Consider the following 27,118-nt stretch of genomic DNA (forward strand, 5'->3'; position numbering starts at 1 on the left):
CTAGTGCAATGTTATCTGCCGATTTTACCGAACTTTGTTCAACAGCCTCACGCTTCAATGAATATGCATCTCTCAAAGCAATAGTTTAATTGTAAAGCAGCATGCGCTTACTTTTCGTAATTAATGCTTATAAGTAATTGGTAATTAACTTAAGTAAACAATGTTGCACTAAACACAGTATCAATTTAGTCTAACTTTCTCAGAAAGACTATCGCTTAAAATCGTAATGGTCATTTATTCCTATAAACACTGAATGTTGACAGCTATCAAAGAAATTTTTTTTTATCTGATTATTTGGGGTCAGACAACACCATTAGCACACTCATCTCTTTAATTTTGTGCTGGACATTGAAGTGTTAGTTCAAAATAAAAGGTATTAATTAACAACAAACAAATACAACATGAAACCATGATATTAATAAGTATAAAAAAATGTATTACAGTTTGAAAATTACTTCCATAATATTTTCTTTAAGTAAAGCTATGACCGTATCACCCACCACAAAGTTGTGCATTTGTGGTTGAGACTGCGCAGAGATTACACCAATATTAGGGTTCTCAAACATTGCCTGTTTGCACTATGCCTGGAACTTGTAGCAACATGCATTTCTGTAGGTCTGTCAAAAAAAAAAAAAAAAAAAAAAAAAAAAAAATCATGGTTTAGTAAAATCAGATGTATTTGGCGGGATATATATTATTATTCTTTGAAAAAGTACACATTACAATGTAAATCATTTAGAGTATTTGATTTTGGGGGGTACGTCGCAAGCTAGTGTCATTAAACTCCATCATTGGTTTTAAAGAAAATTAAATATTCTCAGGAACCCCATTGAGCCCTGAAGTTATGACTTCTGAAGATTTCTCATGGGTAGATTCCCTCAGTTGAAAATGCTGTTTTGTAATTTACACATCTGAAACAACTGGTACAATAGTTTTTTAAAAAGTATTTTAATAGCTAAAATCAATGTCTTTATTAAAAATGATCTCATTGGTGTAAAATTACCTCTGCCAATGTTATGACTTTTCCCTGTAAGCGAAAAAAATTCCATGGATGCCTTCACGTCATTCCGCCATCTTGAAAAACTATAATAGCAGAGAGGGACAAAACACACTAGCCTGCCTTTTCGTTCAAAGCTGACTGACTGAAACCAGCTGAAGCGGCCAGGGAGGTATATAACGTTGATATAACGTTTCGTACTACCCAGTACTTCATAATGCAATCCTCATAGCCAAAAAAAGCATAAATGTTTTATTGAAAGGGAAATGTGGCCGACAAATTCAAAATGAATGCTAAAAAAAAAAATGCTAATGAATGAGGAAGACTTTGAAAGGGACTCCGAAGTTGCCCGCTTTCTTCTTCTTGACAGGTAACGTCAATGTTATGGCCTAAATTACAAGCTTTTTCTTTCCGTGGTTGTGTAATCCATTATATAGGCAGTATAACTGTAAAACATGTATATAGGCCTAGTTAAACTCGATGAAGTAAAATGAAAAAGTGAGGCGCTAGAGAGCACTGTTCGTTTGAAAATACAATTAGATGGGAGAAATTCCTAGCCAGTGCACCTTTAAGGACCAACTTGTATGGTCTTTAAAAAATAGCCTCCAAAATGGAGGAGGTCAAAAGGCATGTTTCCTGCAATATAGTATTATCAGCTCTCCCGCCACAGTCAGTTCATGTTACCGACAGATCATCAACAAATGAAAACATTTTCAAATTCTACATATATTCTGAGTAGATAACCGATAGTATATTCTCGGTGAAGAGTTTCACCCTGTGTTCCCACAATTAATGAGGATAGTTTGGGGAATACAAGAAATCTTTTTTACCAATTCAAGTGAATACAATATATCTTATACATACAATAGATCATAGCTATCGTAGAAAAAGTAAGATCATGCTTTGAATGAAGATGAGTAAAATTAAATATTCACTCGGGACAAACTTTACTTATGCTGCGTCTTGGGCCACAGAGGCCCATCGCGTCTCTGAAAATGTGTGATGATTTTCTAAATGATACAACTTAATCTAAATAAGAGAAATGTAGAGTCCTGGGATTTCTTTAAAACAACAACAACAACAACAAAAACATTGTGTCAAATTCTGAGAACATGTTTCATGTCACATGGACAAAAATACTGTTTGAAATAAGATCTAAGACGCAAAAGCACAGTTCTTGATTTATAACATTTTATTTTATTTTATTTTGAATAAACGCCGTTTGGTAAAAACAGTACCTTAGGTTAAATTAATGCATATCATACAGAAGTCTTCTAAGAAGGTAAATATAAGATACGATTTTAATAAAATCTTTAAAAATTTAAGTTAAACAGTCTTTTAATTTTAAAATATTCTATTTAAACTTTTATTATTATGCTTTTAAATGAATTTAGTATGAATAAAACTCCAAATAAAATAAAGCAGACTAGCTTTACTGTGACATTATCCCCTAGAGGCTCATCCTCTGTGATGAGGATGTGAAGCTTCATCTCACACTGTATATTATCCCAACTTAAACTTGGTTTGTGATAAATTTGTTTTTTGTTGTTGTTTTTTATAGTTTATTTATCAATACTTATGTGAATATATATATATATATATATATATATATATATATATATATATATATATATATAACTTTAGCTAAAAACTATGTTTAAATACATTTTAGTAACAAGTTATAAACTTTATTTATAATCATTTCATTTAAAAATAGAGATTAGTTAGTTTTATGGAACCGACTTAGTGTGTGTTTGTGGATGCAAAACAGCTTAGAAATTATATTAAATTATTTATTTATTTTTATTTTCTTATTTTGGGAATGTGAAAAGGCAGTTTTCTGTGACGGTTGTGTTTTAGGTGTACAGGATAGAATGCTGTTACAGTACAAAAATCATTAGGGCTATGGCTATATTGATAAAAATTATACTCTAGGTTATGTTAAAAATCATAAGTTTATCTTCTGAAAGATAAATAGAAGATACAAATGTGTTAAAACCTTTCATTTCAAAATATCATATTTAAACTTTTATGATTATGCTTTGAAATAAATTTAGTACGAACAAAAAGCTCTGGAAAGGCGTTTGCAGACTAACACTACACGATGCACAGAGGCTCATCTGCTCTGTCACCCTATAGCCTGAAGCTATCATAAATGATTGTTAAGTAATTTCTTAGATGCACTGGCGATCGGAAGGGCCTTATAAGCAGCCTATATCAATGGGGTCGGCCTGAGGCATCACAGACTCTAAATGTCTTCATTGTCCCCCTCTCTCTGAAGATAGACAGGTCTATGTGGCAAATTTCTTACAGATAAAACTTAAGTATATATTGAACATGTATATTCACATGTGTGTGATGACGAATGAGATGACCAAATTTCAAAGTTCTTCAAAGTTCTTTACATGCACCCTGATAAATAAAAGATATACTTTAAGTTTAAGTCAAGTTTTTACACAGACCCCCAAAACAACCTGTTATTTCACATTGTCTATTGTGTATTTTAACAAATTAGATTTTCAGGGTAAATCAGGGAAAAATTTGATTTTCAGGGTTAACATCGTGCTGCCTATCTTTTGCGATAAAAATATGTTGTACTATCTGCAGGCGTTGGAAATGTAACAATGACTAATTCATGGATCACAGCCACATGATTTTTAATGATTTAATTTATGCTTTTTACTACGATATGGAATTAACACTAATCGAACACGTCTCGTTCTGATCCCGAACACACACACACACACACACAAATAGACACAGCACACCCACATCCACACACACACACACACACACACACACAAGCATGTTAAACGGGAGTGTGTGAGGAACGCTTGAGGAAGACTGTCAGGATCTTACATTCACAATATTAAACACAACCCTTTCATGAATTGTATTTGGACATGTATGGACTTCTTCAAATCTCTAAAACATGTAAGATGAGTTTGTTTATTGCTTAATTAATTGGTTCAGTAAGATATTTATCGTATATCATTTATTTTATAAGCATTTCAGTTATATACTTTTAAAAACAGGCTGTTTTTTCCAACTTCAGTGTAAAACATATGATATTCTCACTTTCACATTGGGGATATTTTGTATTACAACTTATTTTGCACACCCAATCATGTATGTATGCATGTATTGCATATGAAAAATGTAAGATGAGTTTATTTTTTGTTTAAAATAATTGGATCTGTAGATGTTTAGAAAGACATTAGATATTTTCAAACCATTTAATTCATATCATAGAATGTTTATCAACTGTGAAATATTATATATTATATTTATACCATTTTAAAGAATGTTTTTCAAATCTAGTTAGTGTGAAATATTTGTAAATGACTAAATGTAAATAACCATTTAACCATTTCACTTTTAAAGAATGTTTTTAAACTTTAGAGTAAGACTTATGATATTCTCACTTTCTCCTTCCCCACCAATCCCCCTCTCCTCTGGAATGTGGTGGGACGAACCCGTTCAAACATAAAACCTTACATCATATCAATGTTTCCCTTATAATCACAAGGACCAGAGATCCCCTTCGAACATAAAATCTTACATCATATCAATGATCCCCTTATAATCACGAGGTCTGACGCATGACACACCTATTATTCAATTACACACCAGGTCATACGACACAAGGTTACCACAGGTCAAGGTCACCCAAGGACGCAGGGAGGAGGGGCCGGGTCAAACACAGGGCACGGGGAGGGGGCGGGTCAAAGGTTAATGGGTTAATTAAAAACCCATTAATCATTTTGACACAAGCTCCATCATATTACTACTAACGTTAAAGAAACAAACACACACATACCATTACTGGTTATGGGTTGACAATTCAGATAAAAATAAGTTATTTATATCTTATGAGGTGCTAGACATGTTCTAGCACCTCTGCGACTCTGATGCATTATTCCTGGGTAATTTTTTTCCAGCCCTTGCTTATGGTCAACATTACTTGAAAATTACAAGATATAGTTTCAGTTTAATATGATCATTGACATCAAATTTCAGTTAGTTAGTTGTTGTTCTAATTCACATACAGTAAGTTGTGATAATAAGAATACATTTCCCTTGAGCACAAAATCCATATATTAGCTTGATTTGAGAAGGATCATGTGACACTGAACTTGAGAAGACTGTTGTAATTATGCTGAAATGTCTGCTTTGCCATCAAACAAATAAATTACATTTTAAAATGTATTAAAATAGAAAATAACTATTTAAATTGTAATTATATTTCACAATATTATTTTTTAAGGTGTTTTTGATTAAATAAATGCAGTCTTGGTGAGCAAGCAAAATGACTTGAGAAAAAAAAAAACTTAAAAAAAATATATAACAGTTCCCAAATATTTTGAAGTGTACACATTCCTGTTCTGTATTATTATTATTATTATTATTTATTATTATTATTATCGTTATGTTTTGGCAGCTATTTTTAACACTATTAATACAGGCCACCATTGCAAATGCATTGCTTTATCTAGCAACTTTCATCCTTCCAAAATGACACAAAGCATTTTCATTCCTCAGTAACCTAGGCAACAGCCTCACAACTGATCACCAGTAAGAAAATACCTCATGCCTTTTAAATAATGTTACTGTACTTATCCCTTGACCTCAAACCTTTACTCAGCATCCTCCAGTTGTGTCTGCCAAAAAAAACAAAACAAAAAAAAAACAATGACCCCTCAACCTGTCTAATGTTCTCCAGACTGTTGTTACAGTGTGAGCTCATTAATACTTGCTTTAAACAAGGTTTTACTTTGTTTTAAGAGTGTGTAAGTGCTTGTGGTGTATGTTCTTAAATGATAACACTTAGCTCTGGCCCTATCGATGTAAATGGCGAACAATGGGAGTAATGAACATCATTAATAATGAGAATAATGTGTCTGTGTGTTCAGACCATGCAAATGTTGTCTCATTCTGCTCCCTAGTTTCCTTTTGTTAATATATTGTGAATACTAGCAAAGGTCTCGATGCCCTAAATATCAGTGACACTGATGTCTGACATATTGTCTTCATAAATTTACACCTGCTATCACCCTTGACTGCTTGGATTGGATATTTTATAAATATCATGGTGAATATTTAGACATATAGTGAGCAAATGTCTCTGACAGTGGGACACTTCTAAATAGTTGACTCCCTTGTTACTATGGAGCCACTAAAACTTGTTAAACCCTGCAAAACAACCACTTACAATTTTTTATGGTGATAATCTGAGTAATGGTTGGACTTTAGGAATTCTGTATTCAGTTGGGTTTTCACATTATATTTGAGTTAACAGGCAGGGGCCAGTCATTATTGGTGTTACTAAAAACTGCTGAAGGGTTTTCCTGCAATAATCTACAACAATATCACATACATCATTCTTTCTCTGGCAGGGTTCATTCATCAGTTTAACACACAAATACCATCTAATGGAGGCTAATGACTTGTTGAATCAATTAGGAAACGTACACTTCAATTAAACTTGACAAAGCAAAATAAACCCTGCCTGAATAAGGTTATTCTGGAAACAGCTTTCCGACTCATTTGTTGAAGAAACAAACCCAACTTAAAATATTCCACCAACAATCAAATGCTGTGTGAATGCAGTAGTTCCTGTGCATGTAGCTGCTAGTCAGTTGTTAGCAACACTTTTTACCCTCAGGTCAAGAAGGGCCTCTGGGTATAGAAAGATCCACTCATAATTAGTTTTAAATGATCTAAAATGAATCACCTGCTCTTAATTTGTAGTGGCATTCTATTTCCCTTATTATCATATTGATTAAATTGGGCTGCGAATGTGTGTGTGTGCAGTATCAAATGACTTCAGACAGAAATAAATTGACATACAATTATTTGTTTACATGCTATAAAACCCCCTTCACAATGTGCCATTAGACATCCATTCATACCTTAATTAATTGTAGAAGTTTTTCATTCATTGTAGATGTTGCCTAATCTGTTTAAAGAGAAAACATGTTTCAGATTTCGTTTGCTGTCATAAACCTGTCAAATTACTGTAAATATATTTTGTCATTCAGTTTAAGCCAAAAATATTAACTTATTACACTGCATTACACTGCAGTGGCACCCCCCTCAGTTCAACTCACGTTCCGGTTCAAGTCAAAATGAGAGAAAGGGCACATTACTATTAAAGGGGCAGGGACTTGAGCATTTTTTTTTTTTTTTTTTTTTTTTACATTTTTGTACATGCAAAATACAATTTTAAAATTTCTTTATAAGACAGTGGAAGAAAATCTCTTTTCAACAGGCCTGATTCTGGAGGATGGTGCTCTCTTTCATGTGAAGAACTTATGTATTTTTCATTGAGTTCATGAGTCATCTTTTTACTGAGCTGGATAAAGGCGTCATAATTTATATATCTGGAGTGCACTTATAAACCCCTAAATAAGCATTTTCCCTCCGAGCTCGAGGCTCCCTGAAGACTTTAAGAACACATGTAATGTGATGATTTGACTTAGAATGACAGACATACAGCAGAGAGCAGAAGAGTGGGGGAGCATGAAGGCCCATTTGCTGGAAAGTTTGAGGACATTGACTACAAATAATATAAGACATTGGGTTTGAAAGAGAAAGAAAATATTATTGCAGTTGAGTGCTTTGGAGTTGTTTGTGTTCTTTGAGGGTTTGGTGTCACGTCTCCAAGTGGATGTGGTTTCTGTGTGAACTTCCCGTGTCCTTCCTTTCTTTCTGTCTCTTTCTCCGTCTTTCCCCCTCCCTTAGCCCCCTTTTTCCACAGAATATGGGCAAGATACACTTGCAGAAAAAGATTCGCAAAAATTGTACCTTTATACTTGGAAATCTTTCCAATTAATTAACGAGAAGTAAATCGTCTAGTCTGAGATGTCATTCTCATTTACCTGAATTAAAGTTTATTGACACATTTTCAGGTTTTTATATCTAAACAGAAGGTGTTTTGTTAATTTACTTCAGCGATTTTTGACAAGGGGGTTTAGTAGGAGGCCTCAGAAGACTTCACAGGGATGCATTATGACTTTAAAATCATTTAAGTTAATTTTATCAAAATAATCTAAATTAATTAAACAAATAAAACGTAAATGTAAGCTGAAATCATACCCACTGCGTAATGTGATGTTAGAGTGACGTCTTTTCTATGTAATTTTTGGACGTCCATTTTCGGTCCAGGGGTTGTTTTGTAACGCCAGGTAAAGTCTTTATTCAACGTCTTTTGCACGTCTAATATTGACGTCGGTGGGACTAAATGTGGTCGTTTGTGGACGTCTTTTCAACATCAAATTTAGTATCTTCTATAACTGAAGTCCCATTTTTCAAAAAGGTAGAGGACATTTTTAAAGGATGTTATCTGTACCATGTATTTATATTTTTGCATTTGGCGGATGTTTTTATCCACAGTGACTTACATTGCATTACACATTTACATTTCTGCTTTTCCTGGGAATCAAACCCATGATCTAAGCATTATACTAGGTAGCCGTTTTACAAGCGCCAACGCTCTACTGTTTGAGCTACAGCATTACACCTTTGTATGTTTTTCAAATGCAGTTTTTGGAAAACTATCTTAAATAATTATAAATAATCTGTATTCGTATTACTCATGTTGATAACAACAATATTGATATTTGTAAATAAAAAAAATATTGCATATTAATCTTGTAAATTTCCTGCTCCTGAAATAGACATCCAAATGAGGTCCAAAAAAATGACCCACTTCAACGGTCAAATGTTGAACGTCAACATGACGTCCAAATTGGGTCATGGTTGGACGTCCAAATAATGGACCTAGTTTGGACGTCGAATAGATGTCCAGAATTGGTCATGGACCATCTATTCGACGCCCAGTGTTTAGTGGGTATCTCTTTTTATCATATACTGTAGATTTATAATATATAATTTTATTATACTTAACTTTTTAAGTACAGGGAAGTACTTTTTAAGAACTTTTTAAGTGTGTGTGTGTGTGTGTGTGTGTGTGGGGGGGGGGGGGTGTTGCAAGAAGCGTTGCCATAATTACAGCAGAAATTCTGGAGAAAATATCATTCAAAAAGGCTCTGTACTGTAAGTTTCCTACAAATATGATTGCTGGGCCTGACCACCCTGTAGAGATTTATTTTGTGATAATTATCATAATCAAAAAAAAAACAAAAAAAAAAAACTGACCACTCAAAATCAAATAGTCCTTAGGACAGTGTAGCAAGAAATAATTATTTTAGAATTTTTCTTACAATGAAAGCTAACACAAACGGTGAATGACATCTTCTGCAATCTTTTGTGATCATGTTAGCTTCTCATGTAAAATATTTTCTAACATTCTTTGATTTTCTGTTCTCTTCTCTAACCATCAGACATTATAGTGCTGATTGCATCTGTTGCTGTGGTTTCGGCGGGGAGTCAAAGCAACATTTTTGCAACATCTGCACTAAGAAGCTTAAGGTTTTTACAGATCCTGCGAATGGTGCGCATGGACCGCCGTGGAGGAACTTGGAAGCTTCTGGGATCTGTAGTTTATGCACACAGCAAGGTAAGTTTATGGATAAGTCATCATCCAGAATTATCTTGGCAATAAAGATCTTGGAATATGTCAAAATCACACATTGTTTAAAAGCAGAAACCCCTGTGTATTTTTGTACTTTTGTTACTATTTTCCTGTGGTGCAGATATTCTCTAAATGTCCTCAGCGTCTGCTTCTCCATCTAATAGGAATTAGTCACTGCCTGGTACATCGGATTCCTTGTGCTCATCTTTTCCTCTTTCCTGGTTTATCTGGTAGAAAAGGAGTTTAATAACGACTTTGCCACATATGCTGATGCATTGTGGTGGGGCACGGTGAGTCTTCGCACCGCACATCTCTGCACAATGGTATATTCTCTCTTAACAAATAATATTCTGACCTACAGTATGATGACGAGCTTCACAAAGCAAGTTATTTATATCTGATGCGACTCTGATGCATTATTCCTGGGTAATTTTTTTCTGGCCCTTGCGAATGGTCAACATTACTAGAAAATTACAAGATGAACTAGTTTCAGTTTAATACGATCATTGATGTCAAATTTCAGTTCTAATTTCTGGCTCACCCTTTTTCCGCCTTTTGTTCATTGCCTTCCACCATGTTTGGGAAATTGAAACCTTTTCCATAAAGGTTATACAGAGGCCCATTAGATTCTATTTCCATGGAGATGGAAAGTAATCATTATGGGACAAAATGACAGATGCCATCTCTGGTCTCGCTTGAAAGCCCTGGACGCTTCATAGAAAATACTTCAGGTTTCATAAAGATTGTTTCAACCCAAAAGGAAAAGACAAAAGCCACATAAATACATAAGTGAGGAGATAAACCCATACAGATATACTGGATAGGTAATCATTTAGATTTATGCTAATTTTACCTCAAATTACATCTGTCACTTGGTAGAAGCTAGCCAAATTAGTCTCGACAAGTTGCTGGTAAAAAGAAAAATCTCACCTGCAGAATGGATAACATGGTTGATGTCAACAATATTGTGTTTTATGTAATGAATTAATGGTAGGTTAAGATTAAAAACAAGCACGAATTTTTAAAGAAACATTTTTTTTTTTTCATTAATTAGATCACCCTCACTACTATTGGATATGGAGATAAGACTCCTAAAACCTGGACTGGAAGAATGCTGTCTGCTGGCTTTGCCCTGCTTGGGATCTCCTTCTTTACTCTGCCTGCGGTAAACTGACACACATATTCTCATACCTTGTTACCTTACACTGCTTAATGTATTAATTCAGTGTTTGTGCATCTTGTCACAATAATTTGCACAATTGAAACAATTCCTAATGTCCTTCTTGGTTTCTAGCCTGCTCCACACAATGAAATCTTATTTGTAATCGTACACAAGCCCTGATGGTTGTTACATCCTGGGTATGCCCCCCTCGGGGAAGACACTGTTGCACTGTACCTCGTCTCTTTCTCGAAGCCTTATAGGGCATTTGAGAATGTTTGAAGAGTTCAGATGCAAAAGCCTCTAAGTGCCATTTGAAATTTTCTTCTAAAATGACAATTTTTATCAATCTTGTATATTTAAGTTCAGTAATTTCACTTACATGTAAATGGCAATGAAGATTACCTATTAATTGTCATTTAAGTGAAATTACTGAACTTAAATATACAAGCTTGATAAAAATGGTCATTTTAGAAGAAAATTTCAAATGGCATTTAGAGGCTTTTGCATCTGAACTCTTCATTTGTAAGCAATAGGCACCACAATACTTCCGGGAGGCAGAACGCGACAAACCGAAGAGATCCAGCCGGCAACTGAACTGTTACAGGACATAGTTAAAATCATTATTGTTGATCAAAGTTGGCGAAAACGTGTTGTGTTTGGGGTTGCGCCGCCATATATAGCCTACAGCAAAAGGTGTAGGGTTTTTATTGATTTCCTTCAGAAAAAAGTAAATCTATCCAGCGGAACCTGTGGGTGAGGAGGTTAAAGCAAGTGGACGTCATCAAAAGTAGTGCATGTCGTCTTCTAATTATGAGCCTGAGCCCGATTTAAACCCAACCATTTTTAATACGTGGGTCGTTATATAACTGACGTTCTCAACTCTCTTACTTTCTATGTTACTTTCTCCCGCCCGCAACATTTATGTTATGTCCCGCTGCCGCCCACAAACAGACTTTTTTTCTGTACCTCCAAATACTTTCAAGTTAGTCTACGTGTCGCCATCATACACATCAGCATAATCGCTCAACAGTCATGTTCTAAAAAGAAACTCTGCCATGTAAATCATTTCTATTTTGTTTTAGTTGTTCTTGTTGCTTTTCTGCAACAGATGAATAAATATGTATTAGTTTTTATTTGCTTTATTCATAGATATTTCTAGTTTGTGGGAGTCCCGCAAATCGTTTTATTCTCCCGCAATCTGCACACACAGAGTGAATGCATTACCGCCCGTGCTCAAACTCGGCCATCGATCTAGTCCTGTGCCGCGCTCTATTGCGTTAGTGCACCTCTCTAGATCCCTATAGCTCCAATGATCATGTTAACTATGTCTGAATTTCCACCACGTCTGTTTTTGAATCAACTGTTAAAATGTAGATTACGCTGCTGTCTCTCTCCAAGCAATTTACTATTGTTGCCATAGGGACGCTTCGGCTTTTGCCACCCGGAAGAACATATATTATTGTTGAGACGTCATGGTGAATTGTCGTATTGGGACTACTCCCATTACCCCGCCACCTCTGGTGTGAGGAACTGTAGTCTATGGCACAGCTACAAAAGTGTGGTGCCCACCTTCAAAACCCTCTCTCAATGACTTTAATACACAGTAAACAAGTTTTCGGGTTTCCTGCCAGAGTGATGTTTCAGGACCCCAAACAATTGATCCCCCTGTTTCAAACATAAATTGAGAAACTGATTCCTCTCTCACAATATTTGGTAACATGAAATATTTTTGGAAAATTGATTTTAGCAGAAATATTCTTCAGATAACCTTCCAGGGGCTAATAGGCTTATGCTTGTACTTCACAAACCTATTGGCTAAGAATTGTCCAGTCTTCGAATTTACGATTATTTACTGAGGATTTGCCTTTATAATCAAGGTCGGTTCCTCATATTAGGTGTGCGGTATGCTTCACCTCTATGCACTAGAGCAGTGGTTCCCAACCCTGTCCTGGCAATTAGAATCTGGTGGCGTCTATTTATGGTTGCTGTGACACACTTGCACTACGTCACCTGCATGCTGTTGGCCAATAGAATTGGTGTTTTTCCACATGTGCTTCAGACACCAGCTCTGGGAACCAGAATACATATCGTGAGCTTAGAATTATAAGGTTCTATCTCCGTTTAGGTTAGTTCTGAGATATTGAGCATCAAAGTTTTTACATCCCATCTGGCAAAACTGTTATGTAGTATAATCTTCTATTATAGCTTTATCTATTAATCTTTTTTTTACAAAAATAACACCACACAGGCATTAATAAACACCTAATGGATCAGATTATGTCAAAAACTCAATTTTGACCAAAAGTGGAGATAGAACCTTATAATTCTAAGCTCACGATATGTAACTTGAGAAGTTTACAGTAGTCATATTATCTAATTCTAACCTATGGTATTACTGACATGGTTCTACTTCACTTGTATTGCAGGGCATTTTGGGTTCAGGTTTTGCCCTAAAGGTTCAAGAACAGCACAGACAGAAGCACTTTGAGAAGAGAAGGAACCCTGCAGCCTGCCTTATACAGGTTAGACACAAGAGTCATGAATCTTCCTTTACAATTGATGATATTGCACATTTTATGACAGAGAATTTTATGAAAAATGTTATGCCTCTACCTCAGTGGTTCTCAAACAACTGTTTTTTTCCTGCTGACCTCAGGGCGCGCCAAACACTTTGAGTTTGAGAACCACTGCTCTAAGTAGAGTGCTGTTTTGCACTAATAGTACCATATCTTTTTTATGTACTGTTTCTATGATTTGTGTCTGAATGCACACCAGTGGTTTTGTTGCCTGATAAATCTTTTATGAAATGTCTGAGGCTGGGGATAGTTTTACCTAACAGACAAATAGTTAGGTTTATTTCACAGCAAGGAGACTTTATTTGTTTGGGCCAGTGTTTAGCTAGTTTTAATGTGGTTTAAATGTGGTTTTAATACCAGCAATTAAGAGTTGTAAAAATCTCCTAAATTTGTTGCAAAATATATTGGAGGAACTTCCCTGTTTGTGTGTGTGTGTGTCCGTGTTTGTGTGCGTGTCTGTGTGTATGTTTGTGTCTGTGTGTGTGTCTGGTGCATGCGTGTGTGTGTGTGCGCAGAGCATTGTGTTTCTGCTCACTATGTTTTACTCTCCTTAACCCTGAATAAGGCTGCGTGGCGATATTACTCCACCGATGGTAGTCGTCCTTACCTTGAGGCCACTTGGCGTCACTATGAGTCTACAATCCCTGCCCCGAGGCATGTATGGGTGCCTGCTCTGACCGAAAAAAAAACCAGTGTAGTTTTTTTTACTAATCTGCTTTTTTTTCTTTTTTTTTTGTTCCTTTTTCTTCCCTTTCTCTTCTATTGGCTCGTCCTTCTTCTGTCTTTTTCCTTTTTCCTTTATCCCTTGTTTTTTTGGTTTTATATATTTTTGCATGTAGTGTGTGTGGCGTAGCTATGCGGCTGATGAGAACTCGGTTTCCGTTGCAACCTGGAAACCTCATTTGAAGGCGTTGCATACCTGCAGTCCTACAAAGTACGTACAACCCCCCGGCAGGTGCTATTCTATATCCTGTCTGTTGCCATGGTTCATTAATTTTTTCACAAAGGAATACTTTCCTCTTTTCCTCTATTTAGTTGTTAAATTTTCTCGTGTAACTTTATTGTGCCTGTCTCCCACACGGTCCATTTTTCTTCTCACATCCTCTTCATTTCAACATTCAAAAAACTACATGCCAGTTTTTATGTCCATTTCGCATTAATCTGATTCTGATACATTCATTGACATTCACAAGAATCATTATAGACCAGGTTCAATTGACAATAGCAGGTCTAGGTCTAGCTGTCCATAAAATCACTGATTGCAGTTTCTGTCAAAATGAAAGGGAAATAAATGAAGCGAATGGACAGTAATGTTTCTCTCCATTTTGCATTTATGCCAACATTCTGTTTTATAATGGATTATCCATTCATGGATAAGGTGAATATGCAGTAGTTGTCCATCTTGGTAAATTAGCAGCAGTAAAATTGGCTACCTGATTAAGAAAAAGGTTTGATTGCCTTTGCCTTGACCATGGAATGTAACTAGACCTGCCGAAAGCATTACTTTAAGCATACAGAGAATAAACTAGATATTCAGAAGGGCTCCAAATACATAATGGCAAATTTATTTGCTTGAGCTTCTGAATTCCTTGCAATACTCTGCATGTTTTGATTTGCATGTATATGCATTATGTTTTAAACTGGCTGTTGCTTTTGGTGCATTAGTGTGCATGAAATATTTTATGATAAACTGGATGAATCTGAATTTATGGCATGTGTTGTTTATAAGAAGACTGTTTACTGTAGATTAATTTAACATCTCACGTTTAAATATTTCTCTTTCTACATCACCTTTTGACTCCCACAGAAAGGATCAAGGAGAGTCATCTACAAGGTTTGTGTTGTTTCATATCCTATATATGAAGAGTTCAGATGCAAAAGCCTCTAAATGCCATTTGAAATTTTCTTCTTGAATGATGATTTTTATGGGCCTTTATTTCTAGTAATTCAGACTAAATTTCTAGTAATCATTAGTTCATATCTTCTAACTGTGACTTTATGGGCTCTATCTTGCACCCGGCGCAAATGACTTTATACACAAACGCATGTATCATTCCTATTTTGCCGCGCGCAAAGCAGGATTTTTCCCTCCACAGACGCACGTCAGTAAACTAGGAAATGAACTTGCGCTCCCTGGGCGGATCGGCACAAAAAGGAGGCGTGTTTCGGCGCAAACATCCCCTGGTGCTATTTTACACTTCCAGAAAACAATGGGCTTTATGCCCAGCTGCACTACTTCCTGAACTTCAGCCAGCTCCGTGTTTCCTGTCTGCAATTATTGGCCAAATTGATTAATCCAGGTGTGCCTGACCTCAGTTGTCATGGCAACAATAATCAGACACACCTGAATTAATCAATTTGGCCAATAATGGCAGACAGGAAACAAGAAGCTGGCTGAAGTTCAGGAAGTAGTGCAGCTGGGCATAAAGCCCATTGCGCCACTGACCAGAAAAAACCTGGTCTAAAGTCAGTGGCGCGTTGCGCGTTGTTCAGTCCCTCCAGGATTTCACGATTTTTTTTTGTGATTTTTGCGATCAAAATGACTGATTTTGTGGTGGTAATTTCCAAAAATGTGTGAAAAAATTTGCGACATTTATATATAATATTTACCATAATAGTTTTCAGTCCTTCCAGAAAAACGCAGAGTTTTTTTGTGATTGTTGCGGGCAAAAATTGATTGATTACGCGGCCCGTTTTCTTTTAAAATGCAATGGAATATGCGGGATATTTTTGCAATGAAATTGCAGGAATTTGCAAAAATTGAGGGAACTTGCAAAAATTGCGGTTTGATGAAAAAGAGAAAGAGAAAAAATGATTCCCCCAACATCGTGTTCTCACTAGGCTAATGTAAGAGTCATTTCTTATTACTTCCTTTGATAAGCAAGCATACTACATCATAGAAAGTGCTGGGAATGTTTAATTTCTCATCTTGTTTTATTTCAGACTGTAACGAGTGTAAATAAGGTGTGGCCCCTTTAAGAGCTGTGCGCTCCCTGTTGAACTCTCTGCAGTGTTATATGTGCGCCTTGAACACCCCATGTGTGCGGGTAATTTCTGTTTGATGCTACACTTCTTTTATCTTATGTTGTTTATTAAGTAACGATGTGACGGTAGAACGTGTGACAGACAGTTATACGAGTTCGATTTGTGAGATGTCAATCGCCTCCGTGAGTCTGTCTGGCGTCGCGTAATTGCGTCACTTCATAACGTTCCCATGGAAACAGGGGGAAATGGCTGCTCTTGTGTGAAGCAAACACAACATTTTTCAACTTTCTGCTAAGATACATGTGACTTTTTTGCAACGAAACTTTTTTTGCAGCGAGGATTATGAAATTATGCAAACCCCGCATATTTTGCACGGAAATCGGCAATTTATGCGGCGAAAGTGCGGCGTATTTGAAAAAATGCGGCCCCCGCATAAATATGCAGACTTTGGCTGATTTTGCATTGAATTCAGCGATCGCATAATCGCGTTTTTCTGGAGGGACTGGTTGTTCATAATGCTATTTTAAGCGCGCATGCTTGGCCATAATGTAGCAGAGCACGGCGCGCATACACTTTGATTCTCTCATCAACACAGATGCAGCAGTTTTTATTTTTGCTAATCATACATTATAACAAGGAAAAATATTAAAACATGAAGGAAATCATTGTGCTTTACATGAAGATTAAAAAACCTTATTACCCATTTTTTTAAGGCTAATTGTAGGCTACTAAAGGATCAGACCTGTTTGCCCAATAGTGGCAAGAAACATACGTATATAATGTTTAACTGACGCTGATGTGCAAGGGTTTCTCCCGTCCCCATACAACGTCACTTCTCTGTCTTTTACTGCCCTGACAAGAACGTCGGTCTCATCCATAGACAGTAAAAGAAGGTCTCATCGGCTGTGAACGCTCCTGGCATGTGCCTGGTAAATTCGCCGTTATAATAACAATCCGTCATGCAACATGCACACCTGTTCTTAAAGGGTATGTTGGATGGCGCTCTGATTGGTTTATTTCACGTTACGCCCAAACCACACCTATGAATAATGAAGCTACTTTCAGACCAACCTCTTTTAGATTTGTGCCAGGCGCAAGAGGCATTTATCCCGCCCACAAAGTTACTTGCGCTTTGCGCTTTGACACTTGCGTTTCAGATCGTTAAAATAGGGCCCTATATCTCAAAATGTGACTTCATAATTGGCAATATGACTATATATTTTATGATTGCAACTATTCCTCATAATTATGACTTTTTATCATAATGCAAATTCAAATCTTGTAATTTGACTTTTTACAGTTACAGTATATCCATTATGACCTTCTTTCTTGTAATTACACCGCACAATGTTATTTAATTTTTTTTCAAAATTGCAAAAACTTATTATTGTGACTGTTTTATGAAACTTAATCTGGAAATTAATTTTCTACATTTTATTCTGGGGAGTAAACAGCCTTCCATATTTGATCAGTATTTCCCTCTGATGCCTGTTTACAGCAATCTGTTATTAAGCGCACTGATTTTTCATCAGACATATACTTTGGGCAGATGGAATACGAAATAGCAATGAATTGAGATGTTCTCATGCTTTCATGTTTTGTCACTTACCAGACAAATGTGATTACTGGGGGTTTGGCTTCAATTAGAGAGAGAAAATAATGGAGATGAGAAAGCCAGGTCAGACTGTTTGCAGGACTGCATTACATGCCAGTTACTAAGACGTAGTGTCATCAGTCCAGATAACAGAAAGTGCTAGTGGTGTCATTTGCATAATTACTAAGATAGAACTTCAGATTTTGCCATAATAGTATTTCCACTATGAACAAGGCCAGACAAAATCATTTCCACATCATTATGAATTTATTAAGTACAGAACAAGTACATGACATTCATCCATTTGCCTTAGTGTGAACAACAGATTTCAAAGAGGTGTTTGGATGTGATGCTTCTGTGGGTTCTAACCTGTTTGTGTGAAACAACCATCCATCCTCTAATTTATGAAGCACTACTCATCAATGACCAAGAGACAATGATACCATAATTAGCATAGTTGCTAATGTGACATTATTGAACAGAAGTGGATGACTCACTGCAGTGCTGCATTTTTGAGTGGCCGCTGGCCACTGAGTCATACTCAGCTGTCCGACCTACACTCACCTAAAGGATTATTTGGAACACCTGTTCAATTTCTCATTAATGCAATTATCTTATCAACCAATCACATGGCAGTTGCTTCAGTGCATTTAAGAGTGTGGTCCTGGTCAAGACAATCTCCTGAACTCCAAACATTTTTAGGGTTTACAAAGAATGGTGTGAAAAGGGAAAAACATCCAGTATGCAGCAGCCCTGTGGGCGAAAATGCCTTGTTGATACTAGAGGTCAGAGGAGAATGGGCCGACTGATTCAAGCTGATAGAAGAGCAACTTTGACTGAAATAACAACTCGTTACAACCGAGGTATGCAGCAAAGCATTTGTGAAGCCACAACATGCACAACCTTGAGGCAAACAGGCTAGAAGCAGAAGACCCCACCAAGTGTACCACTCATTTCCACTACAAATAGGAAAAAGAGGCTACAATTTGACAGTTTTTGGACAGAAGAAATGTTGCCTCATCTGATGTGTCTCGATTTCTGTTGAGATATTCAGATGGTTGAGCCAGAATTTGGCGTAAACAGAATGAGAACATGGATCCATCATGCCTTGTTACCACTGTGTAGGTGTCATAATGTGGTTTTGTGTTTTGTCATTTCATTTTCAGTGGTTCCCTGTCTATTAATTATCCCAGGTGTTTCTTAATTCTCACGCCCCCTTGTTATCTGGTTTAGCTTGTTTGTCCCTGATTATTTAAGCCCTGTGTTTCTGCCCTGTCTTGGTGAGTTCTTGTTTTATGTTGACTGTAAACGCCGGTGTTGGTTGTTCCTGTTCCGTAGTCCAGTATTCTGTCTAGTTTGTATATCTGTTAAATAAAGCGTGTGCTGCACATGGATCCAGCGGCTTTACCTTGTTTCAACTGCACTAGCAACGTTACAGAAGAACTCACCACATCGTGATCCAGCAACCATGCCTTTCTGGAGTCTTCTTCTCCGTCAAGAGAATCGGACCATAGAAAAGTACGTTGCGGAGTTTATTGAACTGGCTCATCTCACGCAAATGAGCACCCAATGCTTGAAGATCTTCTTCCGAGGGGGATTAGAGGAACCACTCCGGTCTCTGCTGCCCGAATCCTGATCCACACAGGTCTTTAGAGTGGTATATCGACCTGGCCCTGTTGAGGAGCGGCTCTGCGTTTACTGTGGGTGCAGAGGAGAGCAAACATCGAGAGTCTGCACTTTGCGTCAGCCCAGTCGAGCTCGCGACTCACGTCAGCCCAGCCGAGCCTGCACTTCTCGTCTGCCCAGCCGAGGCCGCGCTTCACATGAGCCCCGATGACGAGCATGCACTTCACTCAAGCCCCCCGAGTGAATCAAGCCTCGCAAGTAAATCTTCTCCAGTTCAAGTGAGTGAATCTTCTCCAGTTCAAGTGAGTGAATCTTCTCCAGTTCAAGTGAGCAAATCTTCAGGCCCAGTGAGTGCATCTTCAGGCCCAGTGAGACTATCATCAATTCAATTGAGACGCCACCGCAGGAGGAGAAGGAGGACTCGTTCAGTTCGCCAGGCTCCGGTAAGCGTACCTCTGCGCCTCGCCCTGCTGGCCCCACCTTTGCGCCTCGCCCTGCCGGCTCCGCCTCTGCGCCTCGCCCTGCCTTTGCCCTTCAAGCTCTGTTCAAGCTGTGCCCTTCAAATCAGACATGGACCTCGCCTCTTCCTGCTCTGCCCTGGCCTTTAGCTCGTCCTACTCCACCCTGGCCTTCACCTCGTCCTGCTCCGCCCTGGCCTTCACCTCGTCCTGCTCCACCCTGGCCTTCACCTCGTCCTGCTCCACCCTGGCCTTCACCTCGTCCTGCTCCGCCCTGGCCTTCGCCTTGTCCTGCTCTGTCCACGCTCTGTGGCCCAGGCCCGCCTTGGCTACCTCCTTGTCCCGTTCCCCTGCACGGGCCTGGCCCATCCTCTGATGGCTACTTCAAGCAGGATGATGCACCATGTCACAAATCTCGAATCATTTCAAATTGGTTTCTTGAACATGACAATGAGTTCACTGTACTAAAATGGCCCCCACAGTCACCAGATCTCAATCCAATAGAGCATCTTTGGGATGTGGTGGAACGGGAGCTTTGTGCCCTGGATGTGCATCCCACAAATCTCCAACGACTGCAAGATGCTATCCTATCAATATGCTATCCTATCTTTTAACAACTTGTTGAATCAATGCCATGTAGAATTAAGGTGGTTCTGAAGGCAATAGGGGGTCAAACACAGTATTAGTCTGGTGTTCCTAATAATCCTTTAGGTGAGTGTATAATGAGTCAACTAGTCATTTTTTTCAAGTTAATATAACTAAAGATAAAACAATCTTTTGTAAAAACCAAAGTAGATACTTATTAAACAGAAAGCCTGAGTGTAAGACCAGCAAAAGACCAGCTCAGAGACCAAAAGACTAGTTTCTCTATAAAATTTCATGTTTGAAACCCAAAAATGACCAACAGAAATGAACAACAGAAAGCTGCTTGGGTAGAAAGTGACCTCTTTTATCTTACATTACATATTGACTTGGCAGATCACATCTGAAGAGGCCTTTCATAATGATATAAAGTTTATTTGACTGCATTTCTAATACTACGGGAGTCTAAGCAAGCAATGCAGATAAAATAAATGACTTGGCCTCTGCATGTTTTCTACTTAAAAGTTATACATTAAAGTAGAAATTGAAGTTATACATCTACTTTTCTTGTACTTAATGGGCATTGCCATGGCTCATGGCTGAAAGGAAAGTGCTGTTCTTTCTTTCACTCTCTCATTCTCTCAATTTTCCCCCCTTTTAGTCAGAAACTGAGTTTTAAGGACAGAGTAAGAATGGCAAGCCCCCGTGGACAGAGCATTAAAAGCAGGCAGACGTCCGTTACAGACAGACGTTCGCCCGGAGCTGAGATCAGCACTGATGGATCGAGTCCTGCCAAGGTCCAGAAGAGTTGGAGTTTTAATGACCGCACCCGATTCAGACCCTCTCTCCGTCTCAAGAGCCAATCACGGTCTACCACTGAAGGTGAAGGAAATTCTGATTGGTGGATTACATTGAACCACTATGTGCATTGAAAAAAAATAGCTCTATACATTTATTCTATGCTGTCTATGTAGTGTAGAAACTAACGCGTTAATTAAGATTAATTAATTAGAGACTTTAATGCATTAATTAATTACACAAAAAAATTAACGCATTTTAATCGCACTTATGTTTGCACTGCGGAACATTTCTCACTGGATTAGTTTCGGTGGACCGATAAAACTAGCGTTCATGACTTTTTTTACAGTCTATGCCTCAGACAACTAAACATCAAACCGCAGTGAACATGAACGAAGATGCTGACGAGACCGCTTTGGTTGGTCCCGTGGATGGGAAATTTTGTTATAAAAACGAACCGATGGAAGCGTCATTAAGAGCATGGTTGTTGTGTGCAATCTATGCAACAAGGAATCCGCATATCCAACACTATCTCACGACCAATTCGTACGAATTCGACGCATGATTAAAAAGTGTCTAATTCGTACTAATTCGTCACTCGTACGACCTCACTCGTACTAATTCGTACGATTTGTCTAAACCCACGTGATGGTTAGGTTTAGGGGCGGGGTAAGGGGTAGGTCATTCGTACGAATTCATACGAATTGGCCAATTCGTAAAATATGTACGATTTAGCAAAATCGTATTAATTCGTACGAGTGAGGTCGTATGAATTGTTACGAATTAGCCACTTTTTAATCATTCGTCGAATTTGTACGACTTGGTCGTTAGATCGGGTTGGCATATCACATCGACCCTCAAGTTTCACCTCAACGCAAAACATATACAATTGCACTGGTCTGTTGGACTTGGTTGAACAAAAATAAACAATATTTTGTTGCTTAAGCTTATGTATTCAGTCATTATTCAATGTAATACTAAAAATCCATGTGAAAAAAAAATCTTCTCACTGTTCTCAGTTCAAATATTTCTGCAATTAAAATGCGATTAATTTCGATTAATTAATTACAAAGCCTCAAATTAATTAGATTATTTTTTTTAATCCCGGCCCTAGTAGAAACATAATGAAATTCAAGATGAATTAAGACAATAAAAATACAAATCTGATCATAACCGGTAAAATATATATATATAATTTTTTTTGGGTGAAATATGTTTTAAATGTTACTAGACCAAAAAACTCAGAATATCAGGAGATAACAAATATATTTACAGTCAACCATGATGAGAGCTTATTGACAATGTAGTTTGACAATAGTAATTATTGACAATAGTAATGGTTATGTTATTAATTATCATAATATTTGGTTGTTACTAAAAATATATCTGTCCCTCTGATTGAGAGAGGGACCCCTTCCCCTCCCTCCCTTATTTATAGCAAATCATCAGTGTGCATAATCATGCCTTGTTGTGACATAATCATGAAAATTGGGTTTAAATCATTTTTTTTTCATTGGACCAGTGTCATTCAGGCAAGAGTGCAACAGAGGGTTGCAAATGTGATATTTCTTTTAAATCAAAGTTCAATAAAAAGGAGTTTATGTTGATTTGAACTTACATTTAAAACACAATTATCAATTACTTTATCTATTTGTGCTCCACTATAGAGAATAGTTCTAAATGAAACCAAAGCAGAATCAACCATTTCACATGTCAAAGCAAAACCTTATTTTTAACATAAGAACGGGTGCTGCAATCTGTAACTTTAATGTGCATGTTTTGCAGCTTGATATTGCAAACTGGTATTTTTTATAATGTTATTTTAATTTAGTAATTACTCAATTTGTTTTTATGACAATTTAGCCTTTTCTAATTGAATCCACATTTGTGTGTGTTCATATAGCGAGTGCCTCAAAAGGCACCAAGTTTCGTATAATTCTGATAAAGTGAAAAAAAAAATTGTCAGGCTGACTGAAGACCACCAGAGAAACATCCCATTTACACCCTTTAATCACAGAATTACAAGAATTTAAGTAGGATGTTTGATTTTTAAGTATTAAACAACATTGAAGATGTCAATTTGTACCTTTGGTGCAAAATACATAGACTGAAAACAAAAAAATCCTGTTAAAAAAATGGTAAAGTACTGGCATCTGTGGTACCGTAAAATGACAGTGTGTTACTGTTTTTGAAACTAACAGCTAAATACTGTATTGTCAGTGTAAAGCTTTAATTTAATAGCTATATGCTCTGACACAAAAACAGTAACAGACCGTGTAGTTACGGTATGATGCTAGCAACCACAGCTGCCAGTAGTTTACCGTTTTTTACAGGATCGTTTTTTACAGTGTAATGGCACACTCATATATTTTTGAACAATCACCTATTATAGACCTATGCACCAGAGAAACGTGGACGCCGTGATCTTTAGAATATTGTCTTCGAACTTCCATTTTTGCGGCCGCTCTGTATATTTGTATGGCATCGCTGTCGAAAATTAGTATCATATTCATAACATGTTGGTTTGTAGTGCAAATAGTTTTATTGTACTTTGTTATTCTTCTAAAAATAGCTTTCTTCTGTATTGCAAAGTAAGGTGGATAAGAGTGTTACATTTATAAACTAATCATTGTTTTTAAACAAATCAGTTGAGAAAATTATTCAGTGACTCATGATATACTAAAAGATGATGTAACTATATAACCTGCAGAAAATCCCCAGCAATAATACACAATCTGACTGACAAATAGAGTGATAAAAAGAACGAAAAGTCCCAATGCTGTTGTGGTAAATATCTTCTGCACTGTAACACTGCTCATCCACTGAAATATGAGGACAGGAACTATATGGCAGATAAAAAACAACAACAACAAAAAAAAAAACAATGCCTAGACAACTCCATCCACTCATTGGACTACACTGCTTAAGGCTCTGTTTACATCCCCTGTGAGAATAAGACAACTCGTCTGTTGTAAAATATGTATTATGTATAATTCAGACACATTAATGAATGCATATATAAAGGCATGGTATGATTTAAATGTAATCTGAAGTCTTTATACAAAGTGGGAAGGCTGTAAGGCACTTGATGTCATATACATTAAATCAGAACAGTTTAGTCAAATGTTTAATGAAAAATTATTACCTAACTTTAATTGTATTAATATGCTTGTGTCTTGTACTGTGTTGTTCTGCAGCCTGATGCCTTGTTTATACTCGACGCGTCCGCACGAGCGCGAGTTTCCGCTGACTGAGCGCGCACCTCTCCAAATGGACGAGGTGTTTACACTTGAGGTGCTCGCCGTTGTGCTATTCTGTGAAACGACAGGAGGCGAACTCGGAGTAATTCTCCTCTAAACCACCAGGAATTAGCAGTGAAGAAGTAGTTTGCCGTTTATTAGTAGTTTATTAATGGCTAATTCATAAAAGAGTAAATGCAGTAGGTTTATTGCAGGCTACTTTCACTGCATGTAAAAAACTGAAGCCTTATTGGAGAGTGTTTAAACCTTAATTTTACCAGCAGGGCTTAATTCTGCTATTGTAGGCTTATTTTGTAAATGTAACCAATTACTTTAGACAAGACGTGCAAACGAGGTGCGTAATGCAAATGTGTTCCTGTTCACAAAATGAGATTTTATGGTCGCCCATCAATGCAAATGTCTCTGTGTAGGATCATAAACATGCGGTACAGATCGTACCAGTTCGGCCAGATTCGGCTCGAAGTCGTACATATTCGGATGCGGCGCCGTGCGCGATGTTATAAAAAGTGCCATGCACACCGCCAGGCGATATGGGGTTTTGCGCACCCAACACGCATGACCACCAGTGTTGGGTAAGTTACTCTAAAAAAGTAATTAATTACCAGTTACTAATTACCTCTTCAACAGTGTAATTAGATTACTGTACTAATTACTCTCTCTAAAAAGTATTTAATTACTTTTAATTACTAATTACTTTCAAAATCCCATATCAATCTCAACCAGCTGAATAATACAAGTGTGACAGAGAGCTCGGCTGCGCCTCCCTCTGGCTTCATCCGTTCCCTCTCTCCAGATTATTAAGGAACTGCATTTCCCATCTCCCCCTTGGATTTACACCTGCCTAGTTCATCTGATTAGTCCCATCTGCATCACCTGTTCCTCATTAGTGCCCCTTTATAAGGACTGTGTTTGTCATTGTGACTTTGCGAAGTCTTGATTCTATCAGCTATCATTACCGAGCGTTTATTCCTGTTTATTGTGATTTTCTGGTACTCTGATCTCTGCCTGGATCCTCGTTTCTGTGAACCTTGCTGCCTGCCCTGACCCTTGCCTGTATGAAGTTGATGATTTTGGATTGCCCTGTTACTAGCACAGTTTACGTCTGTCTATCACTGCTTCATTGCATGTTTAAATAAAACTCTGCAAATGGATCTCAACGCCTCTGCCCCAGCATTACAGAAGACTTCGCCAAAACAAGATCCAGCAGATTTTCTCCGCCTGGCCCACGAGGTTTCATCACAAGCATCCGAGTTGATGTCTCATCGTCAGCAGCTGCAAAAACTTACTAATCTCACTGAGGAACTGGTGAGATCTGTTCAAGCACTCACCCCCGCCGACACCGCTGCAAATCGGGTTCCCACGCCCGCTGCACCTGCGCCTCCTCAACCGGTCGGAAGTACCTTCTCCGGCAATCCCAGAATGTCACTGCCCGAAAAATTCAATGGGTCACCCATCGCTTGTAAAGGTTTTCTGATGCAGTGTGAGATTTATTTCAACCAGTCACGGGAGCACCCCACCGACGACAGCCGCATCGCCTTTGTATGTTCGCTTCTAACCGGAAAAGCGCTGGAGTGGGCAACCGCGATGTGGTCAGGAGGTCAGTTTTCCACACTCTCTTATGATATGTTTGTTACTCAATTCAGAGAGGTGTTTGAGCATCCGGCGGATGGCAAGGATCCGGGGGAGCTTCTTCTTTCGTTACGCCAAGGAAACTCCACAGCGGCTGACTACACTCTCGCATTTCGGACACTCGCTGCACAGACGGGCTGGACCGATGAACCACTCAAGCTCTTATACCGAAAGGGTCTCATCTCGGAGCTACAGGGAGAGCTAGCCTGCCGCGACGATGGAAAGACTTTAAATCAAATCATGGATCTCGCCATTCGTCTTGATCACCTCATCAGGGCTCGTCGCTCATCATATCAGACGAACTTCTTCTTCAAGCCATCGGTCAGCACTGAACCCGAACCTATGCAGATCGGCGTCACGCATATCTCTTCGGCCGAACGGGAGAGAAGAAGGCGGAACAATCTCTGTTTGTATTGCGCTCAACCCGGTCATCTGAGAGCGTCCTGTCCTGTGAGACCCCAGGGGAGATCCACTTCAACAGTTCCTAGTGCGGTGAGTCCGTTGACTTCTCCTCTTAACTCATTGGTTCTGGAAGTTTCTTTACTATGTAATGGCAAGACTGTGAAAACTAAAGCATTAATTGATTCTGGAGCGGCAGGAAGTTTTGTTGATATCACTTTTGCCGAAACTCACCGTCTCTCTCTCGTCCCTTGTGATTCTCATGTGGAGGTGGCAGCGCTGGACGGGCGCCCCCTGGGGACCGGGAGGGTGCAGTCCATCACACAACCCATAACTCTCAACATCGGTTCTCTGCACTCTGAAACCATACAGCTCCTTACCATCAATTCACCGCTTTATCCAGTGATATTGGGATTTCCTTGGTTGGAGAATCACAACCCCCAGATTTCTTGGTCAGAGAGGAGGATTTCACAGTGGTCTCCATTTTGTCATAAGAACTGCATACCCGCCGTCCCA

The 27,118-nt window shown here is 38.0% G+C and overlaps 1 protein-coding gene across 2 annotated transcripts in view; it reads left to right on the forward strand.

Annotated features, from left to right (window-relative positions):
* The window catches only part of kcnq5b (potassium voltage-gated channel, KQT-like subfamily, member 5b), a 172,553-nt gene that overhangs the window by 129,299 nt on the left and 16,136 nt on the right, over positions 1-27,118 (forward strand). For both annotated transcript variants that reach the window (XM_039657429.2, XM_089132226.1), the window contains exons 4-10: positions 9,343-9,518; positions 9,698-9,823; positions 10,588-10,698; positions 13,122-13,217; positions 14,111-14,205; positions 15,079-15,105; positions 21,178-21,398. In XM_039657429.2, the coding sequence (XP_039513363.2) occupies positions 9,343-9,518; positions 9,698-9,823; positions 10,588-10,698; positions 13,122-13,217; positions 14,111-14,205; positions 15,079-15,105; positions 21,178-21,398 (852 nt within the window). The remainder of the gene's footprint in view (positions 1-9,342; positions 9,519-9,697; positions 9,824-10,587; positions 10,699-13,121; positions 13,218-14,110; positions 14,206-15,078; positions 15,106-21,177; positions 21,399-27,118) is intronic.

The sequence above is a fragment of the Pimephales promelas genome, chromosome 6, assembly GCF_988280905.1.
Source record: "Pimephales promelas chromosome 6, fPimPro1.hap1.1, whole genome shotgun sequence".
NCBI classification, from domain to species: Eukaryota; Metazoa; Chordata; class Actinopteri; order Cypriniformes; family Leuciscidae; genus Pimephales; species Pimephales promelas.